At 39.8% G+C, this 19,162-nt stretch overlaps 8 protein-coding genes across 12 annotated transcripts; 4 read left to right on the top strand and 4 right to left on the bottom strand.

Moving 5' to 3' along the window:
- Window positions 1-40: 40 nt before the first annotated feature.
- Window positions 41-4,395, bottom strand: LOC9328920. Of its 2 annotated transcripts, none has more exons than XM_021010726.1 (11): window positions 4,282-4,395; window positions 3,750-4,158; window positions 3,393-3,492; window positions 3,043-3,248; window positions 2,272-2,963; window positions 1,933-2,035; window positions 1,476-1,595; window positions 1,224-1,282; window positions 840-900; window positions 458-603; window positions 41-368 (listed from the first exon to the last, which is right to left on the bottom strand). In XM_021010726.1, the coding sequence occupies exons 2-10, from the start codon at window positions 4,136-4,138 to the stop codon at window positions 576-578; spliced, it is 1,758 nt and encodes a 585-aa protein (XP_020866385.1). In that variant the 5' UTR covers window positions 4,139-4,158; window positions 4,282-4,395; the 3' UTR covers window positions 41-368; window positions 458-575. The 2 variants fall into 2 exon arrangements, with proteins under 2 accessions (XP_020866385.1, XP_020866386.1); XM_021010727.1 differs by having other exon boundaries at window positions 3,043-3,245.
- Window positions 4,396-4,550: 155 nt separating this feature from the next.
- LOC9326159 (translation machinery-associated protein 7) lies at window positions 4,551-5,957 on the top strand. 2 transcript variants are annotated; one of them, XM_021010731.1, is made up of 4 exons: window positions 4,552-4,662; window positions 4,754-4,809; window positions 5,147-5,188; window positions 5,696-5,957. In XM_021010731.1, the coding sequence occupies exons 1-4, from the start codon at window positions 4,557-4,559 to the stop codon at window positions 5,774-5,776; spliced, it is 285 nt and encodes a 94-aa protein (XP_020866390.1). In that variant the 5' UTR covers window positions 4,552-4,556; the 3' UTR covers window positions 5,777-5,957. The 2 variants fall into 2 exon arrangements, with proteins under 2 accessions (XP_020866391.1, XP_020866390.1); XM_021010732.1 differs by lacking the exon at window positions 5,147-5,188 and having other exon boundaries at window positions 4,551-4,662.
- A 92-nt stretch (window positions 5,958-6,049) lies between these two features.
- Window positions 6,050-6,884, bottom strand: LOC9328919. The gene has a single exon (XM_002890050.2). The coding sequence runs from the start codon at window positions 6,786-6,788 to the stop codon at window positions 6,258-6,260; it is 531 nt and encodes a 176-aa protein (XP_002890096.1). The 5' UTR covers window positions 6,789-6,884; the 3' UTR covers window positions 6,050-6,257.
- A 59-nt stretch (window positions 6,885-6,943) lies between these two features.
- Window positions 6,944-7,971, top strand: LOC9326158 (60S ribosomal protein L37-1). Its single transcript, XM_002892810.2, has 5 exons — window positions 6,944-7,058; window positions 7,132-7,231; window positions 7,305-7,440; window positions 7,543-7,644; window positions 7,741-7,971. The coding sequence occupies exons 1-5, from the start codon at window positions 7,042-7,044 to the stop codon at window positions 7,788-7,790; spliced, it is 405 nt and encodes a 134-aa protein (XP_002892856.2). The 5' UTR covers window positions 6,944-7,041; the 3' UTR covers window positions 7,791-7,971.
- LOC9328918 lies at window positions 7,876-13,211 on the bottom strand. 2 transcript variants are annotated; one of them, XM_021010724.1, is made up of 15 exons: window positions 12,735-13,211; window positions 12,206-12,599; window positions 11,943-12,120; window positions 11,697-11,836; window positions 10,599-11,622; window positions 10,401-10,501; window positions 10,181-10,325; window positions 9,659-9,727; window positions 9,538-9,583; window positions 9,170-9,459; window positions 8,956-9,035; window positions 8,726-8,861; window positions 8,426-8,552; window positions 8,243-8,325; window positions 7,876-8,160 (listed from the first exon to the last, which is right to left on the bottom strand). In XM_021010724.1, the coding sequence occupies exons 1-15, from the start codon at window positions 12,841-12,843 to the stop codon at window positions 8,023-8,025; spliced, it is 3,060 nt and encodes a 1,019-aa protein (XP_020866383.1). In that variant the 5' UTR covers window positions 12,844-13,211; the 3' UTR covers window positions 7,876-8,022. The 2 variants fall into 2 exon arrangements, with proteins under 2 accessions (XP_020866383.1, XP_020866384.1); XM_021010725.1 differs by lacking the exons at window positions 7,876-8,160; window positions 8,243-8,325 and having other exon boundaries at window positions 8,516-8,552; window positions 8,726-8,833; window positions 12,735-13,177.
- A 104-nt stretch (window positions 13,212-13,315) lies between these two features.
- Window positions 13,316-14,094, top strand: LOC9328917. Its single transcript, XM_002892809.2, has one exon. The coding sequence runs from the start codon at window positions 13,380-13,382 to the stop codon at window positions 13,845-13,847; it is 468 nt and encodes a 155-aa protein (XP_002892855.1). The 5' UTR covers window positions 13,316-13,379; the 3' UTR covers window positions 13,848-14,094.
- An 881-nt stretch (window positions 14,095-14,975) lies between these two features.
- LOC9326157 (cytochrome c-type biogenesis CcmH-like mitochondrial protein) lies at window positions 14,976-16,366 on the top strand. The gene is made up of 4 exons (XM_021010730.1): window positions 14,976-15,260; window positions 15,393-15,540; window positions 15,628-15,759; window positions 15,842-16,366. The coding sequence occupies exons 2-4, from the start codon at window positions 15,397-15,399 to the stop codon at window positions 16,043-16,045; spliced, it is 480 nt and encodes a 159-aa protein (XP_020866389.1). The 5' UTR covers window positions 14,976-15,260; window positions 15,393-15,396; the 3' UTR covers window positions 16,046-16,366.
- Window positions 16,367-16,504: 138 nt separating this feature from the next.
- On the bottom strand, window positions 16,505-18,538 carry LOC9328916 (protein SAWADEE HOMEODOMAIN HOMOLOG 1). Of its 2 annotated transcripts, XM_021010728.1 has the most exons (9): window positions 18,372-18,538; window positions 18,196-18,281; window positions 17,995-18,040; window positions 17,762-17,903; window positions 17,631-17,691; window positions 17,337-17,388; window positions 17,132-17,275; window positions 16,917-17,036; window positions 16,505-16,842 (listed from the first exon to the last, which is right to left on the bottom strand). In XM_021010728.1, the coding sequence occupies exons 1-9, from the start codon at window positions 18,423-18,425 to the stop codon at window positions 16,798-16,800; spliced, it is 750 nt and encodes a 249-aa protein (XP_020866387.1). In that variant the 5' UTR covers window positions 18,426-18,538; the 3' UTR covers window positions 16,505-16,797. The 2 variants fall into 2 exon arrangements, with proteins under 2 accessions (XP_020866387.1, XP_020866388.1); XM_021010729.1 differs by lacking the exon at window positions 18,372-18,538 and having other exon boundaries at window positions 17,995-18,083.
- Between the last annotated feature and the right edge of the window lie 624 nt (window positions 18,539-19,162).

Raw genomic sequence — 19,162 nt, 5'->3', positions numbered from 1 at the left:
GACTTCCGAGTTTCTGAAGCAACTATTGTTGTTAGCAAGATTTATGCAAAGCTCCAATTTATGTGATTCCATAGGAAGGAAAACACTTCGCAACAAATATATACATGCTCAAAATAGAGTACTTTAGATTAGATTCTTCGGAAAAAATAAAATAAAAGACACACCAAACAGGCTGCTGACCAAAGTTTTAGACAACTAGTTTCCTGAAAATAGCTTAAATGGTAAATTACCAAACAAGCAGATGACCGAAAACAAGAAAACACACATACATATCTCCATAGCTTTATATGAGCCACCACGTCCCTTCTCCATTCTATCTGCTACTAGTAGTCGTAGTACTATCTTTTGTTTTTTTCCCTCCCTTATAACTGCAACAACAAGAAGCACAATCCAACATCCACTTTCTATTACTCTGTTAATATCCCCCGTAAATAAAATATAGTTTTGAATCACTTACCTAGGATTTTCAGGAACAATTTCGGCCTTAAAAGTGTTCTGTAACAAAGCTTGGAGAAGTAACATAGCCCTGCGCCAAGGAGTCCCTAAACTCTCTTCTTAAATTCTCACAAATGTTATCACTTGCTAAAGGTCATCTCCGAGTACCTGCATATACACCAATGACAACTCAAGCGGCTATTCTTTTTCATGTCAAATTTCACAAAACTTCATCTACATGAATCCTATATGATATTCGACCTTAAGTCTACGAATGCAGTTACTTCAAGTCAAATCCGTAGACATAATGCATCATGATTCCTAATCCTAAATGGTTGCATTACTTCCATATCAACCAATGATCAATTTGCCAGGGTAGGTTTGAGTTAACTTCAAAAGCTCACCTACGAGGCTGCTTGCTTGGGTTGTTGTTTTGCCGTTGTGAAACCCCATTCTCTGCAACCTCTACATAGATGGAAAGTAGCTTAACTTCAGAAATAATGATCCCACAATCAAATCTCATTTTAGCAGCTGAATCTCTCCTTCATTAGCCATTTCGTGATTCTAATAGGAAAGACAAATTTTGAAAAAGTACTTCTTGAAACACCATTCATCATACATATTTTTATGTAATAATTACCCATCACATCCAACCACATAGTCTTCCATTATGATTTCTTTATTTTAATGGAAATTCCTTCCCTAATAAGCGTAATACTATACACAAACACCTGATGTGTAACCATTAGAATTATAACAGAAAGAGCAAGTTTTGCAATATGACTAACCAGGTCTTTTCGTGGGTTTGACGAGGTCATTAAGAGTATTTGCGCTATTATTGTCTTTGCTGCAAAAATGGTAATTGGATTAAGCAAGCTAAAAATGCATGTTTTGCAAATAAAAATATATGCCAAGCATATGTTGTAGGTTTAAATAAGAGAAAAACACAATGCAAATTTGCGTGAGTTAAAGCTTTACTCTATTAAGATTGTTTTTGCATTCAAAACATTTTAGAGAACGAAGGCAATTAATCTCTCAACCTGGAGGATCCCGCAGAGGAAGGTAACGAAGAAGGTAACCCTGGCTTGTTTGCTTGATTAGCCGCATATAGTGGACTGTATGAAGCCCCTAAAGCTCCTGGACCATTCAAAACTGGCATCCTGCCAATCATATAAACATATCTCAGCACCAAGCAGGCGAAAGAACAAAATCAGGAACTAGATATAGATGAAGAGCCCATAGCATTCAAACAAAACAGTATCCAGAATGAAAGTAACCATTCTAATGATATTACACCATCACAGGTTTTGTTTTTCAAGCATGTAGACCCGCACAAATGTGATTAAAGGGACAACATATAAAAAACACAAATAACACGAAAAATTAGCTAACAATATGCACAAATCTAATTTTTAATTCTTTGAAATGCTTAAAACCAAGAACTTCTGAAAACTAGTATCCACAAAGTTCATCGAGAAGGGGAAGGAGTTAGCTTACCATGTCATCTCCGGATTTCTAACACCATTTTCAGACTGGACATATCCTGGATAAGCCATTCCTAAAGTCGGAACCCCACCATGCTGACCACCAAATTGCATAACTGCATTTCAACTTGAATTTAATCAGAAAACAATGCAATAATCTACGGAAATAACAATAGCAAGCAGATTATCCTCAAGCTGGTACAACATGACTCTGAAAAGAGTATATATGGACAACCAGGCCTAAGTGGCTCGGCATCAATAGCTTTCAATTCCAAAACCATGCATGATTTGATTCTGAAATTTCTTTCAACTCATCCATTTTACAAAGAAAAGCGTCATCTAAAAAACTTACCAGGCAGAAAAGTATGGAAATTAGAATTGTCCGCAGATGCCAGACTTTCTGGCCGCCCCATCATTTGGGATCCACTATACATAAAAGAGCCGCTTCCACTAGGCCGGATAGTCTCTTTTCCTTTAGCAATCAATGAACCTGTTTTCGATGCAGATTCTACTTCACTAGGAGGATACTGATTTCTTGATAAGCTAGTTTTCTGGGGAGAGGAAGACAATGATCTGACAACAGCAGAGTGCTGATCAAAACCCTGGCCAGAAGGTCTAATAAAGCTTTGGCCAGTGCCTTTTGAATCTCCATTGAGTTGCATTTGTGATGAAAATCTGTCACCTTGACTATGAGATTGCGGGTAAAACATGTTCCCAGCAGCAGGTGCACCTCTACCTTGATTAGAGGACTGATGAGTCTTGGCAGTCCAAACTGATGAAAAACCGGATTTTGTATTCCTATACTTCTTCCCAGAAGGCGCACCACTTTCATTCGTGTGGAGTCTTTCCATACCAACTTGTATACCATGTACCACATTACTGGAGGTCACTGAAGGATAAAATGGAGGAGAAGCAGAACTCAAACTTGACGCTGCTACATTCTTTTTGGCATGGACACCTTGATTCTCAGTTTTAGCAGGGGCAGTTGGTGAACGGTGTGACATTTTCTCACGAGAGTTTTGAGACCCATTAGAATTTCGTAACCTACAAATTCATTACACAAGTACATTATATTAGAAATAAACCTTCACTCAACTAGGGGAAATTTTTTTTAAGAACTCACTGTTTGCTTTGCTCGGAATTTGCTAGATTTTCATTCCTCAGGGGAGTCTCGGATTTCCTAGGCCCTCTCCCTCGTGAGACAGCTTTAGGAACATAAATTTGCTGTCCATTACTGGCTAATGTGTTAGAACTGCTCCCTCTAGCGTATCCACGCCCTTGTCCCCTACCCCGACCACGACCTCTGAATCGGCCTCTAGACATCCTCTGCTGTGCATCAAATTCAGTTTAAGAAAGAAAGGAAAAAGGTAAGAGGTGGAAAGTGCATAAATATAGCAAATGCTAACATATGTCACATGTACATGTTATATAGGGATCTAAAAATATTCTAAAAACCATAGACAGAAGCTTTACATCATAATGTTTTTCCCCAGTATTCATCTCTTCAAATTTGTCATGTCCCCATTTTCTTTCCTCTCCAGATCCCCACTGCCTTCTCCCACCACGCATTCGCCTACGAAAGCAAAAGATAGAGAATTATATCAATCGACAGATAGAATATAGAGAGAAGAGCTATATTCAGGAAAAAAAATTAATATTCCCTATAGTATGAACTAACCCCCAATGCAGGTACTCAAACCCCTCATGGTTGATAAAATTTCAAGATAATAAGAGGTCAATAACTCCACCTTTGAGTCAATTATCTCTCCTCTGAATACAATTTGAGACAGATTTCGAAGTCACAAACACAGTAAAGAGAGTATACAGTACCTGTTTCCGCCAGCAGACATTTCCTGAAACCTATCATCATGCATATAAAAAGCTCCACCTGTGGGAACTGTAACTTGTTGCTTCTCCTTTTCTTTTTCTTCGTCTCCATTCATCATACCACTCCTCTTGTCATCATCGATTCCACCACGTTCCTCCTCCTCCTCCTCCTCCTCAAAACTATCCTCCCCATCTTCGTCATTATCATACTTGACAGTATCAATCTGTTCATCAGATAGGTCAGAATCAACCTCAGCCCTCTTATTTTCAACATCTCTATCAGATTCAGCATCATCACTATCGTCATCACTTGCTTCTCTCCTCCTCGTGGCCAAGGAGCGGTTCAGCTCCTCGGGATCACTCTCATATTCCGCCGCTTCAGCAGTCGCCATAAATTCTCTCTATAGGAACCCTGAAAAAAGGAGAGCGGTACTCGTAAATCCAAGACCTAGATGAAGAAATTGCATCGAGTAATCGAAGAAGTCGCTCAATCGCTCCATACGAAACGACTATTATGAAGAAAGCTAGCGCTTACCTAAACCCTATCTCAGCTCCCAGAGGCGTTCGTTCTTCTGCGATTTTGGGGGTTTCCAATGAATCGATCGAATGGAGCAGACCGACCTTTTTAACTGTTAATTTAATCGATTTTTGTTATTTCGCGCATTAAATATAACGACTGTGACCTAAGGTTGACCCAAAAAAAAAGGTGTTTAGCGGGCCCAATAAGAAATTGGTAGGCCTTTTTAACGGGCCAGAATCTTTCGGAGCCCATTTAATAGGTTGCGTTGTTACTACGAACTCATTATAAATATGAAATTCGATGCCGTCTGCAACTCTCAGCTACTTTTTCCCCAAATTCTGAGCTCAACATCGAACCCTAGCTCAACGAACCAATCAATCATGTCTTCCAAGCAAGGTACGTTACTGCTACAGATATTTGTGTCGATGATTCATTACCGCTTTAAGGGTTTAAGACATCGTTACGATCTTCTTTTGGTTTTAAACAGGAGGAAAGGCGAAACCTTTGAAGCAGCCAAAAGCTGATAAGAAGGAATACGACGAGGTACTGTTTTTTTTTTTTTTTTTTAAGAGTTGGTTTTCATGTAGATTTGCCTTCAAAATCGTTTTATATTGTTAGCTTTAGACCTCGAATCAGACGATGCTATTGGTTTCTGGATCTGGTTTTTATTGTCCTAACTAACTTGAATTCTTGAAATGAAAATCACAAAATGATACAGAATCTGTGAATCAATGATTTATACGCAAGTTCGAATTCTGATCCAGTGTTTTTAAGAGCACACTTTCGACTTCTACACTTGATTTTGTTTGCCTACTATTGGTGTATCAAGGATTTTAGACATTCTCTAATTTCCTGGAATGTTGATTTTGCATCAATGCAGACCGACTTAGCTAACATTCAGAAAAAGAAAGATGAGGAAAAGGTTAGTTCCCATTTTGGTGCTCTGTCTTGTTCATATGAAGTTTTGTGATTGGAAATAATGCATCTACTTAGACTTCTATGTTTGGGCTCCTCTTTTAAAGGAAAGCTATAATATACTAATCGAAGATTGTATTTTCACTAGTGAGGAGCTTCATACTTTAGAGACATGGATTTTGTAAAGGGTATGCATTAGTATGTGCCACTTTGTCAGTTTAGTCAACTAATCTAACTGATGCTAATTATGACATTATACCTGGTGACTACAACAAGATGGTTCATTTTTATCAACATTTGTTAGTTTAAGTATTCATTACAGATGCTTTTAAGATGATATGGGCTAGGTTCTTCTTAATCTGATGAAATAGTGACCATTTTCCCATAGTTAGGATGTTTAGTTAACTTTCTTTCCATCCAATAATGTAAAAGCCTCTTTTGCTTTTGTACAGTGATCATTTGTTGTTACCCGAAAGCCTGACCCGTTTTGTTTTGAATGTAAATGATAAAACAGGCTCTTAAAGAGCTTAGAGCCAAGGCATCGCAGAAGGGATCCTTTGGAGGTTCTGGACTTAAGAAGAGTGGCAAGAAATGATCCGTTTTATCCATGAAGGGTGTTAAAATGCAAATTTATCAAGTTAAAAAACAGATAATCGTGTGATGATGTAACTTTTTATCATAATTCGAGAGAAGAGTAACTTCGCTTCTCCTTACAGATAATCGTGTTGCTTCTCTATTTTTCATGAAAAGGAAAAATGGTATCTACCTTAAAATCATAACGGAGTACAGTCAAGAACCGGGTACTAGGCTGTCTTGTTTCTCTTATCTCCGAATCAAAAGTATTAGAAACTGTTTTAGTTGGCATAACTTGAAGGTGAAATATGTTGCATTGATAGTTGAGAATATGAGCGTAACGTGACTCTACAAGATGAGGTAGAAACTGAGGGTGCTGACAGGTGATTTTACCAAATCGGTATGTGTAATGGTTAACAACTGTTCTTAAGAAGTGCATACTCTATAGATGAAATAGCTACATATAGCCCGTGAAAGCAAAGCAAAGCTGATCCAGAGGAACTTTAGAGCCTGAAAGAGCCTGCCTTTTTTCTTGAACCGTTGATCTTAGCAGAGGTACGAGGGTCAGAGAACTCGTAATACATGTCTGTGAAGAAATTGTCAACAATGTCAAGGTACACAGGACTTCTGATGCTTGAATAGCATCGAAGCGCTTCCCTTACATCCAATGCGTGATCCACGTCTCTCAGATCCACCATGTTCAGATCTTTCATCTTTTGCGCCAATGCGTCACCTCTTTTCTTAGCATCCTCGAATGGCACTGCGACTTTCTTCGGTTTCTTTTTATGTTGGTTGCTGAGACTCTTCTGGTGTGTTGTATCTGCCACAGCCGTGTCACAACAGATAACGGTGTAGGATTCTTTGGTTTGGGAATCTTCTGGACAGCGGCGGCTGCAAGAGTAGGGGCTCAAGAGAGGAGTGTCGTTAGGTAAGTTTTTGTAATCACCAGAGCAGATAGTGGACTTGATGCTCCCAAGAGTCTTCTTCAAGAAACGTCCAACTCTCTGAATTGATTTTGATGTAGGTTTCATCATCTTTCTTGCTGCTCATTTTTTTGAGAAGATAACCATATTTATGTCACTAGGGAGCTCAAAAGGAAACCTAACATTGATTTAGTGGCATGTAGTAGTTGAAGAAGGAAGCTGATAATGTCAGACTTTAAGAAGGTGTCATCTTGTTGATTGTGTTGTCCACTTTTATAGGTAAGCAATCGTCTTCACATTGATAAGCAGTGTTCAAAATGGTCCCCTGCTTATCATTGCCACGCCCACCACTAGTCTCTCATACATGCCAGTTGACTCGGGGTAATAATAATCAGAGCTAGGCCCATAAAGCCCATGTTTTTGGCGGTAACTGATTAAGATCCATTTTGGGTAGGAAAAACCCTAGACGCTCGCTACACAGTCGTCTTCGCGGAGCCGCAAATAATTCTGTAGAGCAAACTTTGAGTTTGATCATCCCTGCATCTGCGGCAATGGTAATCCATTAGCATTTTTTTCCGTGTAAGCTCATGTGTGACTTATGTATGACCGGTGCTTTGAAAATGGCAGGGTAAGGGAACAGGGAGCTTTGGTAAAAGGAGGAACAAGTCACACACGCTCTGTGTGAGATGTGGTCGCCGAAGCTTTCACATCCAGAAGAGTCGTTGCTCGGCATGTGCTTATCCAGCTGCCAGAAAGAGGACATGTATGTACTCTCTCTATTTCTGTCTCTGTCTTGGAATTTCGGGTCTGATCATCGGGTTTGTGAAAGAGTCCTGGAATTTATGATTGGTGATTATGTGGGCAGATAACTGGAGCGTGAAAGCAATAAGAAGAAAGACAACAGGAACTGGTAGGATGAGGTATCTCCGCAATGTGCCTCGTCGGTTCAAGACTTGCTTTAGAGAAGGTAAAGCTACGTTGCACCATTTTCTTCACTTTATAGATAGATATTTGATATAATCTTAGACTTGCTCAATCTGATTGATGGAATTGTGTGGATCAGGTACCCAAGCCACCCCTAGAAGAAACAAGGCTGCAGCTGCTTCTTCCTAGGCATTTGTTCATTTTGCGTTTTGCCGTTTGTTTATTTGCTTCTGATGTAGCTCTTTAAAATCTTTTTGAAGGAGAACTTTCTATGTTTTCATTTGTATCTCTTTCGTCTGCAATTCTATTCCAGATTGTCTGATCAATGGTATACCAATGTAATGCATCCGTGCTATTACTGTTTAATGAATTCTAGCAAAACTCCATGTAATATGGAGGAGTTACAAGGACAATCCAAGTATCAGTTTGGTGGTGTATATTGACCGAAGAGGTGTTTTTCGTAGTGCAACTGTTTGAAAGTTTGCTCCATTTCCGGAAACGCCGATAGTAGTAACAACTCCAAAAGATCAAACGCCAGTTGCTTCAAACAAACTGATGACTGAAACAACAATAATTTCAACAATGAAATCAAATGTTTGAGCTTAAGCATCTCACAACCTGAAATCAAGCGGAATGTTTACCTGAAGGAAGAAGTAGAGATCTTCTGCACATTGTTCATACTCCTTTTGTCCTATAAGACTCACTATAGTAGCTGGGGCTTTTTCTGTAAGTTGTGAGGGTTAGTTTCAAACATTTATGTTAATTCAACTATGCTTAGATATCACTGATGCAAAAAAAGTATCAGAGAACAGGACGCTCATTACCGATCATCAGCTCATGAACAAATCTTGCTCGTCTCTCTGCTTCTTGTTTCTGCTCCTCGTCAGAACTGCTGGATTGTTGCTGCCTTTTTGGATGCTTTGTCATGAATATACCATCCGGCCATAGTATCTGAGAGGTCATACCAAAGATCTCTTTCAAATCTCACCATGGATTGAAATATAACAAGACCAAAGACATCACAGAGATATATCCCTGTTAGGAATACTCTTCCATTATTCAATGCGACTTTCGCCACTACCTCTCACTGTGTGAAAGGAAGGAGTTCAAGTGGAGGTTCTCACCTGTTCCACCCGTTGAATTCCAGAAGCAACTACAGTTCCCCGCCGCAGAAGACAGATTTTCTCAAGTACCCAATCGTCCAATGCGTCGCCCATCCCAAGTTGAAGTATCTGTTTAGCAACCCAAAAAGCTTTCCGCCTTGTAATGTGCAAAAATAAATATTCAGAATTACTCAACTTTCTTGACTGAGAAAGAGAAAAATTGTCTGGTCCCTGGTTATAAAATTACATACCTGATCCACCCACCCTCCTGGAGTTGAAAGACAACATCTACTAAGTCTAGCAAGGGTAAAGTTAGCTTTGGAGGAACCCACTGCAAGAAAGAGATGATATAACAAGAACACTAAGTTAGTGATACAAGCACTGGCCTCATTATTTCCCACAATACAAAAAACAAAATCATCAGAAAAAAAATCTTCGATTAGCTGATGCTAGGTGTCGATATACCTCGGTGGGCAGGCCAGCGCAGGCCACATCATCGGCATGTTGAGGTCCCACCTTTAGCCCGCCATTCTCTTTGCGGTTTCTCACATCTAAATCAGGTGTCTTCAAATGATCACTTCCAAGAGTTTTCACTTTTGACTTCTCATCATCCACCGTAACGTTATTCCTCATATTTTGACCCGATTTCCCATTCTCTGAACTCAGATTTTCTCTCCAAGGAAGAGGACCTGGCGTTGCCTCGGTCATATTTGCCATATTTGTAGTGACAGTAGATGTCTTACTGACAGGTTTAACTGAAATGATTTACTAGTAACAATAAATTATATCGAACTAATTAAAATCAAAATCTAATTGTTTTGTGGATTACTCACCTGTTAGCGTCTCAATGATTGAGAAAGAACTTGAGAACGCATAAGTCTGCACAGCAGCACCAAGTTACATATCAAAATTTGTCAGAACTAGTGATCTTTGAGTCAGCGGAAGAGAATCTACCTGAGAATCCACACTGAGGAAGTCCCAAACTTCAATTGAGCCTGAAATTCGTTGTAGCTGCAAAAGCTTCTGAGCAAAGTAGAGAAAGGATAATTCGCAGATTAAGGAAAACCGCAGAATCACTTCAATGCAAAGCAAACATTCACATTTAGTTAACATGGAAGAATAGAAGGCGTGTGAAAAGAAACTGTGTAGAAAGGTTCAAGAATTAGAACTATCAGCCCTAGCTACTTGAGCAGATCAAAATACAAAGGTACATAACTTCAGTATATCAAAGCAGGCCTGGCTCTACTTCAGAATAAAATTTTAGAGCGGTAGATGGTGAGTTTCATACAAAAGAACATTCAGTATTAGCTTCTCAGAAATCTAAAGTAGCTACCAGAATATAAAATCCAAAAGCTAATTCAACCGTAAACCTACTGATCAAAAAAACAAATCCAGTAGAAAAATAAAACAAAATCCATATATAAAGCACCATGTAAAGTATGAACAGAGTAGAAAACAAGAGACATGGCGTTTGACCTTGATATACTCGTCAAGTAGTACACATCGCTCTTGGATAACAGGTATGTCCACGCCTGTTGATAGGAAATGCTTCGGCGGTAAATGAAGATTGTACTCAGGAAACACTTTAAGCCGTCGGTGAAGCTCCTCAAAATGTCGAAATCTGAAAGTTCAAATAAATAAAAAATGTAAAAGACAAAGCACAAACATCAGATCCGTAACAATATTATTCGATCACCTTCTTTTGATAGACCAGCTATGATTACTTTCATCTGTGACTGCAACTGAATACACAGCAAACATCTTAGAACTACCCTTCACAATGTTGGCACCCAGAACCTGCAAGAAGAACCTGAATTTATCTATCGTATGATACGGCATAAGAACATAATTGTCTGCAGCTTTACGGGTTTTTGGAACCAACATTTAACTGTACCTCACATCTCAACTTCGCAAAGGAATCAACCAACAAAGAACTTTTAGGGGCATTGGGAAGGTCACTTTCTGCCACTGAAACGTATGATGCAGATGACGTTGCAGACATTCCACTGTATGATCTAGTCAAAGAACCATCTTCAGAATCATCGCTACCATCATCACCTATAGTATGACCAGAAATTCTGGATCTCTTCCTGCCAGATTGATGTCCAGGTACATGCTGATAACGTTCATGCCCTTTACTGGTCTTTTTGAAACAACGGCCTGAATTTTCAAGAGGATGGTGTATCCGTGAAACACCAAGATTTTTCTTCGTTCGACCATCCCAGACTCGAGTCCCAGGACTGTTTAGACCTGTTACCGTTTCCTCATCCTCAGATGTATAAGAATGACTACTCTTTGTTTGCTCCTCGTCCTCTTCAGCAGAGGAATAACTTGATAAGTGACTGTCTGTATTTACGACTTCACGCTGACTGGACTCTCTTGCATTCACAGTGTTTTCATTGAAGTCACTGTCCTTGCTAGACCATCTCGGGGGTACGCGCTCATCAACTTTTTCACCTTCCTTCTTTTTATAGTTTCTTCCTTTTGCCCACACGCTTTCAAGATGCTCAGGAGCAAGGGTCTCAGTTTTCCTTTGTGACATCATGTCTAATACGTCACCCCATCCCTCTCCTCCTCGATGTCCTTGAGGATCTTTACTACCATCACCTATTTTGGAAGTCGAGGGGAAGGAGTTCCACGATCGGGAAGATCTAGTGTCCATTGAAAGCAATGGATCTTTAGAGAAATCTGGTACATGCTGTTTATCTGTAGCGCTTTTCCTTTTAGAATTTTTCTGCTGTTCATTTTTCAATTGCACAAGCTCAACACCTGTGACAGAGGGGTCCAGATATCTAGAAAAATGATCAGGAGAAACATTTGAGAGATCTTCAGACTGAGAAGCCTCTTCTGCAGTACTAGATCTGTTACTAGTCGTTATCTTTGACATTACAGCAGCTTCAATCCTCTCATTTATGAACCTGGTAGACAAAATGAATACTGTTGAGGTAAGAATAAGAGGAACAAAATGAGGTTTAAAGAGGTAAAAGTTTACCGAGGATTGGCTAGATTTAGGACTGGTCGGATCACACAGCAAGCAAGAAGCTCCCTCACGGTATAGTGGAAAAAAGCACAGTGCAGATCCTCTGGCCTAAATGTTAGTAAAATGAGGCTGTTCATTATATGTTGCAGAACCTGCCAAATAGAGACCATAGTATCACCACCTGATAGCAATAAAGTGGTAAAACATCCAACATAAAAACCTATATAACACCTCATTGCAACTTAGACTACAGAAAACCTTATGCTCGGATTCAGGAGAGAACAAAGCAGGGTGCAATTTATCTTCAGCAGCCATCACACGTTTTAGTTCTGAGTCTCGGTCTTCAAAACTGAGGTTTCTCCTTTGTTGTCTCTCAATCTTTGCTTGACACTCGCGGAAAAGCTCCACACGACGGCATATAATATCAATCAGATCCCTAGATCAATAAGACAGTTTAGTTTCTTGGAGAAGCGGTCATAACAGAAACTCAAGCTGAGAAGAAGACACTAAGAAGAACAGACCTTGTCAATAGATCAATAAGATTTACGTTTCTAAACCGCCGTGAAAGTTCCCCAAGAACATGGTTGATAATAAACACCAGTTCTTCAGGACCTTGCTTATCCGGTGTAATGCGGGAGTACCAAAGATCCAGTACCCATTCAGAAATGAGGTGACGGGTGAAGTGATCAATTGCATCCTCAACAACTTGAGAGTTCACTTTACTTCTCCAGTCAGAACGTGGAGCTGCTTTCGGGAGTTGGGGTATTTGATTTAGAGTTGGTGCATTCAGAGACGAAGGTTTGCTGTTGTAAGCTGCAGCTTTTCTTTTCATTTCAATATCGAATGAGAAATAACGAAGGAAGATGATCAAACACGCAGCAGCAGGGAGGTTTACCCAAACCGATGAACTTGTCACTGCAGAAGTTTATACAAACGTATCTATTCATCAGAGATTTCTGAAGGAAACACTATAAGTAGCTACTGAACCAATAATAAAATCTGCTCCAAAACCAAAAGTGAAGATACAAATAAGAACAACGCCAAACTTACGGGACATGAGGTAGGACAGTCCGACGACGCATATCACAAGGATTACAATTCGTTTCTTGGCTTCCTCTACCAGGTCCCGAACAGTCACCCCCTGCTTCTGGGTGCTCATAGTTGAATCCGTCCTTTCTTATCTCACACACGCTTAAATCAAACTTACCCGACAGAGCAGACGGATTTTATTCAGAACCTAAGGACCCATTCCCGGGAAATTAGGACCTGATCTTCGAAATACATCCGGATCAGGAAAGATTAGCTGGTTTCGAAACGATGAAAAGGAAGGAGAGGGAGAGGGAATCAATGCTTTTTGGCAATCAAACAATCAGCGGAAATGGATTCTTTCCCGGAGACGGTTGGTGATTCCGTACGTTTCTCCGGCGACTGTTCAAGGGAAGAGATCTTTTTAATTCTGCTGTCTCTTGGTGGTTGTTTGCATTTCATTAATGTTATTTTTTGTTTTTAACAAATGGCAATCAAGTCCATATGATATCATCGTTAGGTGTCGAACCTTGGGTTGGGCTCACCAAAACCTTGGGCTATTTTGTAATTTTGATCCAACATTAAACTATAATGAGCGAAATGCCCTTATTTCCCTCGGAAAAGGATTAAATTATCCAAATTAGGGTTCACATTGAGAGCTCTGCATCTATGGAGGCTACGCAAGAACAAGTCGGTTTACTCGACAAGATCCTCCCGCCGGCCCTTGCAGACGCCGGGCTCGAGGATTGTGCTCTGCCGCCGGAATCTATTCAGGACGCATTTCGTAAAGCCGCCAACGCCGTGAAGTCTCGCGCAGTCTCGATTTTCGAACACGAGGAGGAAGGCGGTTGTGTAGCGGATCCGATACCGGAAGCTTCTGACACGATCATTATCGGCGGGGATAATGAAAGGGATACTGGGCCGTGTTTAACCGGAAAGGGCAATGTGAAGTTGGCTGAATCGGAAAAGGCCGGAGATTTGGTTGTAGCAGGCGAAGGAGGAGAAGGGAGGAGCTGTGTTGATGGTTTGAAGGATTTAGATGTCGAAGGTATTGAGAGCAGCGGTGAGAAGAAGGATCTGACTGAAGAAGACGAAGACGAGGAGATGAAACCGATCTTGGTTGAAGGATTTGTTTGAGAGTCCTCACATTGTCAAAAGTCAAAACTGTTACCTCCCTCGTATTCGTTCGTGTATATAAATAAAAAAAGCATTAGACTTTAACAAGTTGCTAGTTGTTTTTGGTGTCTGCTGTTGATTCCGTGGTGCTTAAAAGTTCGACCTTTGTCTCCATTGGCAATGGTGGCAAAGTTTATGTATCGCCTGTAAGACACAAAACTTGATGAATTACGATTTGAGGAAAGAAAGAGGCGATTCTCTTCAGTGATTTACTTTTTCTGCTTCTATCCCACAAACCATTGCTATTCAGTTTCAAATTCAAGGAGACATGCTAACGTTAGCAAATAGCAGGCATGTCTCTTTTCTATTTGGTCTTGCAGAATCAAATCTCAAATTCAATTGTATAGTTTGTTGTTAGTGACTGCTCAACTCTCCTTCTGTTGAACGCATTCATAAAAAGATTAAACCTTTGTTGTTAGTAGCTTCTGTGTATGGAGAAAGTGTCAGCAGAGAGGAGAAAAGAGAATGATTGGATTCTTTCTGTTGTTGAGTTTGCTCTTCAGCAGAAAAGCAAAGATGGAGCAATATAGAAGTTATGATATGTCTGAATGAATGTAAATCTTACACTGCAATTTTTCTTGTTTAGCATGTTATGCTTTATTGGCCATCACAGATAATGCCCACTTGCCTATTTCCATTAGATCAGAATTGAGGCTGCCTTAAGATCATCGTCTTTAAGAACAGAATTGAGGCCTTCAAAACAAGATGATTTAGAAAGACAGTGAGTCATCGGCACCATGGGGCTCTGAAGTCAGCCTGTTCAAAGGTAGAGATGAGACCATTTTGCTCATATTAGGGTAGGGAGATAAAACCCCTCTAGCCTTCATTCACCCATGGCTCCACACCCCAAGTACTATAGACGAGTGATGAAGAAGAAGAGCAAACCCATCACCAGCACCAATTCAGCTTATAGTATGAGCATTCAGTGTGGTGCTTTTGTTTCACTGATCATTCCTGGCTCCAGGCTCTGTAGTATGTTTTGATTCATCTCATCTTTCTCACTTTGTTTTGGTCATTTTGGGTCCAAAGAGTGTTTGTCGTCTTCTCTCAGTCAAGTGAGTTTAATACAATTAGAAAAAAAGATTCCAATTAGAAGGCCCATGTTTATTATAATTTCAGATAAAGGCACGCTCCTTCACGCGCCTTTTCGATTTCACATTCGGATCCGATTTGTTCACCCGCCGGAGATCCACCGGCATCATCTCTAAACGGCTCTGGCGAAGAAGGATCGGCGCTACTGCTGGAGGACGATAAGCTGTTTACGTTTTACAAGTAAACGGATAAATTTCCCAAGCGAAAGGTTTCATTTTAGAGCTCCACGTTGAACGAACTAAACGGTTTCTCGGATCTCACTCTTGCTTCCTCTCGACCCAGGTTCTCCCTTCACAACTTTATTTACGTTCCGTACGTTTTGGGTATCTTAGTAGTTTCTGCTCTGTTGCCCACAAAGTGTTCGACGAAATGCGTGTATGAAAACTAAGAATTCGCATATCATGGAATTTTCAGCGCAATGGAGAAAACAGACGAAGAGAGGAAGAAGGCTCAGATGCTGGACGCTCGGGCCAGAAACATTAGCCACAATGTTCGCTGCACTGAGTGTGGGAGTCAGTCCATTGAAGACTCGCAGGCAGATATCGCTATTCTCCTTAGACAGGTGTCTACTGTCTCAAGTTTTTTTCTCCAAAGGTTAACGTGAAGATAGTTTTGCTGTCTACTCTTCTAACACACCTGAGTTTTGTAGTTGATCCGCGATGAGATAGGAGCTGGAAAAACTGACAAAGAGATCTACAATAAGCTCGAGGATGAGTTTGGGGAGACAGTGCTTTATGCCCCGAAATTTGATTTGCAGACTGCGGCCTTGTGGCTCACACCGGTCAGTTTAAGCTGTCAATAACAACTGAAACCTCCAATGGGGACGTTTGGTTTAATGGACTCTGGTGTTTGGTGTGTGGCAGGTTATAATTGCTGGAGGTACCGCTGCAGGGTTGGTTTACCAGAAGCACAGGCAAAGGAAAAATGTAGACATCATGGCGTTGAACCTTATTCGAGGTGTACCATTGACTCCAAAAGAGAGAGTTACCATACTTGATGTTCTTATTCCACCTTCCCCTCCTCCTCAGGGAGTTGCTTCTCGATTGAGGAGATGGCTAAACCGGTAGTTCCCGTATCTCCTTAGCTCTCTTGTTCTTGGCCCAAAATCTTATTGTGTTAGCCAAATAAACAATGTGTTGAAGGAGTAAGTACACATTGATTGTCTAGGAGAAAAGGAGTAAGTACACATTGATTGTCTAGGAGAAACAAATAGGGACTGCTTTGCATCCGTTACAAGCAGTTTTTTTTCCTATAAAGTTGAAAAATGGATTCTTCTATAGAATTATCTTGGGATGAGATATGTATGAAGAAAAAATTATTGAAAGTGTGATACTTGTTGTATCTTTGCTGTGTGCTTGAATACAGAGAGTGGGTCGTTGATTATGTTACTTCCGGCACAAAGACATCTTTCTTTCCAAAGTAGTTTGTGTGCTGAATGCTCTTTTTTCGACATCTTTATCTTAATAAGCCGAAGCTCACAAAATGTATCTATATTATACAAGATTTTCGATACAAGAAGCAATGAGTAAACAGAAAGAAATATAGTCTAGCTCACAAGAATTATATGTTGAACATTACAAAGGGTGTTAACTGGTTAAGCATTTGGGTTTTGTTACATTGTATCATCATCATTCCCTTTAAAATTCGAAGCACTTTATTCCACATAGTTGACAGAGAAAACTAACATACAATCCCACGGCCCGTGGTACTTAGTAGTAGAGTCTATACATGAGCATTTTATTCCTTTTTTGGGTCAATCATATACTATCTAGTCATAGTTTACTGCATCTTCCAAAGATGACTTCAAAACCAAACAGATTCACTCATCAGGGCGGCGGCAAATTTTTTCTAATCCCAGCGGTTCCTGTTCATATATTAAGACACAACGTCATCAATGTTTCCCACACCCAACATAAAGGCTGAGATCAATCTTCTTACCTCTGTATTGTCAAGGTCGTAGCGAACAAGAAACACGCAGTTACATCTCCTGTGATCATGAATCCCTCTCTTAATATTCACAACATGACCATCACAGTACAATGCTTGATCATCCCTTTCCTGCTCATTAACCACCCCAACTTTCCATTCTTAAGTTCAATTTTTTTTTTTTGCTAAATGTTTCATCCTTCATAAGTAGTCAAAGTCAGCCTTACTTGGAAACATAGAAGCAGGTCTCCAATATTCACTCTCCCACACTCTGATGGTTCTAAAGGAATAGACCGCTCACGCACTGATGTTTTGACGTTCACCCACTCATCGTGTCGGTTGTCGAACCCAGAAAAGCGTACACGCACTTCCTGTTGCAGACACTCTCAGTTGCAAACAAATCAGCCATTAAACAGAAGAGAAGAACCTTACCAATTCACCAGTGCGAAGAACTCTATAAGTAAGGAACGAAGATACGTCATACCTGAAAGACCAGAATTCCAGCAAATTAGCAGATATAAAACACAGAGGTATACATGTCCAAAATTAGGGCATTCCTTGTTGAGTTAACAATACTTCATGTTTATACTTAGGCTACTTAACAAAGTCCTATGCTAGCAGTTGTCCCCAAATGTATGTATGTTTATTACTTGTTCAGTTTGCAAAATCCAAGATTTAAAGCAAATATAGAAACACTTGATATCCAATGCAAGGAAACGTTCTTACCACGCGTAGTCCCGTGCTGATTTAGCCTCAAAAGCCAGATCAGCTAAATCAGAGGCTTTACCTGTGTATGAAAATGTTCATAGGTGTTAACTAAAAGAATAAAAAATGGCACACAATAAAAGGAAACAAACCTTTGCGTGTTTGAACAAAGGTAGCATTTGCAGCATAACAACTGGGATTAGATAAGTCATGAATCTGCAAAGGGGGAGATGGCAAAGTTTTGAATTTGGGTTGAGATTGCTGCTTCAGCTTCTCCTGGAACCAACTCTGTATCTGAAAACACCTTAACCAAAAGAAGAAGTTATTTCTGCTCTACTTGCATTTTTTTACCAGTTAGATTATATGAAGAAAAAAAGAGACGCACCTGTTTCCAGGTTACCGTGGATTTTCCATTCCGATTCACAGAACAACTTTGAGAAACAATGGAAGAAGACATAAAGCTATTTTTAGATACTGTGCATGAAAAACAAATAATCCAATAAAAGCCTGACAAAATGCTTGTATCTAGATTCTCTAACTAACACATTCAACAGATCAAATTATCCTAAAATCCAGAAGAAAATACCTAAAAGTGGAAGCAACAGTTTGACAGAAATCTTTGTGGAGAGATTGATCACCGAGCTCCTTATACAGATTCTCCATGTCTACAATCTTCGCAGAAGAAGAGCAATATAATAAGATCACAAAGCATGAATCTCTAATCTAAGAAAACAAAAAAAAAACATATAGCAAAGATGATACCTCGGCCAAGGTAAACTCGGTGAAATAGTGAGAGGAATCATCGGGAGCAGCCATTATCCAGCGCTGAAGAAGAAGAGGAAGAAGAAGTGAAGGATTTTACGCTAATTTTGCTACAACAGTGATGCCTTCAGAGTGAATTAATGGGCCCAAAATATATAACTAAATGGGCTTAAACTCACTAATTTAAAACCCATGCTTGTTTTTGAACCATCTATCATTTTATGTTATCTAGAGTATATATTCCCTATTTATAATTGACTTTGAGACTATCGAGACAGGGTGAGGGAACCCGTCCACGGGGGATCTTCCGAGTCATGAGCAGGTGGTGGTGGAGTGTTTATTAATACTCGTGATTACTACTGACATGATTAATCACAGTCACAGCTAAGCCTCTCACTAATAAGGCTCTCTACCTTTTTTTTTTTTTTTTTTTGTGGCGACAATCCAGGCCCTTATTTCTCCAATACAAGATTCGTTTACTAAACATATCGAATAAAGTAATAAACATTATTGTTAGTTAGTTATTTACACGTGTTTTAAAACATTTTAAACGCACAAATAATATAGTAGTTGAAAATGATGGCAAAGCGCCTGATCGATTTGACCGAGACACAAACACGCAAATTTAATTACGGTTTTGTATTCGGTACATAGCTGTCATTCTGTGTTACGTATTAATTGCGGGTATTTGGCTAATCACGCACGCAGTAGATATTATAATGTACTTTACTTGATAAACAAAAAGTTAATTACCATCCATAAAATGGGGTCAAAGATGTTTGAACTCAATA

This window comes from Arabidopsis lyrata (assembly GCF_000004255.2).
Source record: "Arabidopsis lyrata subsp. lyrata unplaced genomic scaffold ARALYscaffold_1, whole genome shotgun sequence".
Classification (NCBI taxonomy): Eukaryota; Viridiplantae; Streptophyta; class Magnoliopsida; order Brassicales; family Brassicaceae; genus Arabidopsis; species Arabidopsis lyrata.
The sequence above is the reverse complement of the archived record's forward strand: the minus strand, read 5'-3'. Positions and strand labels throughout refer to the sequence as shown.

What these genes read in the sequence shown, in the direction of transcription:
- LOC9326158 (XM_002892810.2), top strand. An exon ending in AGCTGCCAGAAAGAGGACAT is followed by an intron (nt 7,441 to 7,542) that starts GTATGTACTCTC and finishes TTATGTGGGCAG; the next exon opens with ATAACTGGAGCGTGAAAGCA. An exon ending in CAAGACTTGCTTTAGAGAAG is followed by an intron (nt 7,645 to 7,740) that starts GTAAAGCTACGT and finishes TGTGTGGATCAG; the next exon opens with GTACCCAAGCCACCCCTAGA.
- LOC9328917 (XM_002892809.2), top strand. Translation starts at nt 13,380, where the DNA reads ATGGAGGCTACGCAAGAACAAGTCGGTTTACTCGACAAGATCCTCCCG.
- LOC9328920 (XM_021010726.1), bottom strand. Translation starts at nt 4,138, where the DNA reads ATGGCGACTGCTGAAGCGGCGGAATATGAGAGTGATCCCGAGGAGCTG. An exon ending in ATGTCTGCTGGCGGAAACAG is followed by an intron (nt 3,493 to 3,749) that starts GTACTGTATACT and finishes TTGCTTTCGTAG; the next exon opens with GCGAATGCGTGGTGGGAGAA. An exon ending in AATTCCGAGCAAAGCAAACA is followed by an intron (nt 2,964 to 3,042) that starts GTGAGTTCTTAA and finishes ATGAATTTGTAG; the next exon opens with GTTACGAAATTCTAATGGGT.
- LOC9328919 (XM_002890050.2), bottom strand. Translation starts at nt 6,788, where the DNA reads ATGATGAAACCTACATCAAAATCAATTCAGAGAGTTGGACGTTTCTTG.
- LOC9326159 (XM_021010731.1), top strand. Translation starts at nt 4,557, where the DNA reads ATGAAATTCGATGCCGTCTGCAACTCTCAGCTACTTTTTCCCCAAATT. An exon ending in ATAAGAAGGAATACGACGAG is followed by an intron (nt 4,810 to 5,146) that starts GTACTGTTTTTT and finishes GCATCAATGCAG; the next exon opens with ACCGACTTAGCTAACATTCA. An exon ending in AAAAGAAAGATGAGGAAAAG is followed by an intron (nt 5,189 to 5,695) that starts GTTAGTTCCCAT and finishes ATGATAAAACAG; the next exon opens with GCTCTTAAAGAGCTTAGAGC.
- LOC9328918 (XM_021010724.1), bottom strand. Translation starts at nt 12,843, where the DNA reads ATGAGCACCCAGAAGCAGGGGGTGACTGTTCGGGACCTGGTAGAGGAA. An exon ending in CTTATTGATCTATTGACAAG is followed by an intron (nt 12,121 to 12,205) that starts GTCTGTTCTTCT and finishes TTATTGATCTAG; the next exon opens with GGATCTGATTGATATTATAT. An exon ending in CTCCTGAATCCGAGCATAAG is followed by an intron (nt 11,837 to 11,942) that starts GTTTTCTGTAGT and finishes TCTATTTGGCAG; the next exon opens with GTTCTGCAACATATAATGAA.
- LOC9328916 (XM_021010728.1), bottom strand. Translation starts at nt 18,425, where the DNA reads ATGGCTGCTCCCGATGATTCCTCTCACTATTTCACCGAGTTTACCTTG. An exon ending in CCGAGTTTACCTTGGCCGAG is followed by an intron (nt 18,282 to 18,371) that starts GTATCATCTTTG and finishes TCTTCTGCGAAG; the next exon opens with ATTGTAGACATGGAGAATCT. An exon ending in CTTTGTTCAAACACGCAAAG is followed by an intron (nt 17,692 to 17,761) that starts GTTTGTTTCCTT and finishes TTTCATACACAG; the next exon opens with GTAAAGCCTCTGATTTAGCT.
- LOC9326157 (XM_021010730.1), top strand. Translation starts at nt 15,397, where the DNA reads ATGGAGAAAACAGACGAAGAGAGGAAGAAGGCTCAGATGCTGGACGCT. An exon ending in TCGCTATTCTCCTTAGACAG is followed by an intron (nt 15,541 to 15,627) that starts GTGTCTACTGTC and finishes TGAGTTTTGTAG; the next exon opens with TTGATCCGCGATGAGATAGG. An exon ending in CGGCCTTGTGGCTCACACCG is followed by an intron (nt 15,760 to 15,841) that starts GTCAGTTTAAGC and finishes GGTGTGTGGCAG; the next exon opens with GTTATAATTGCTGGAGGTAC.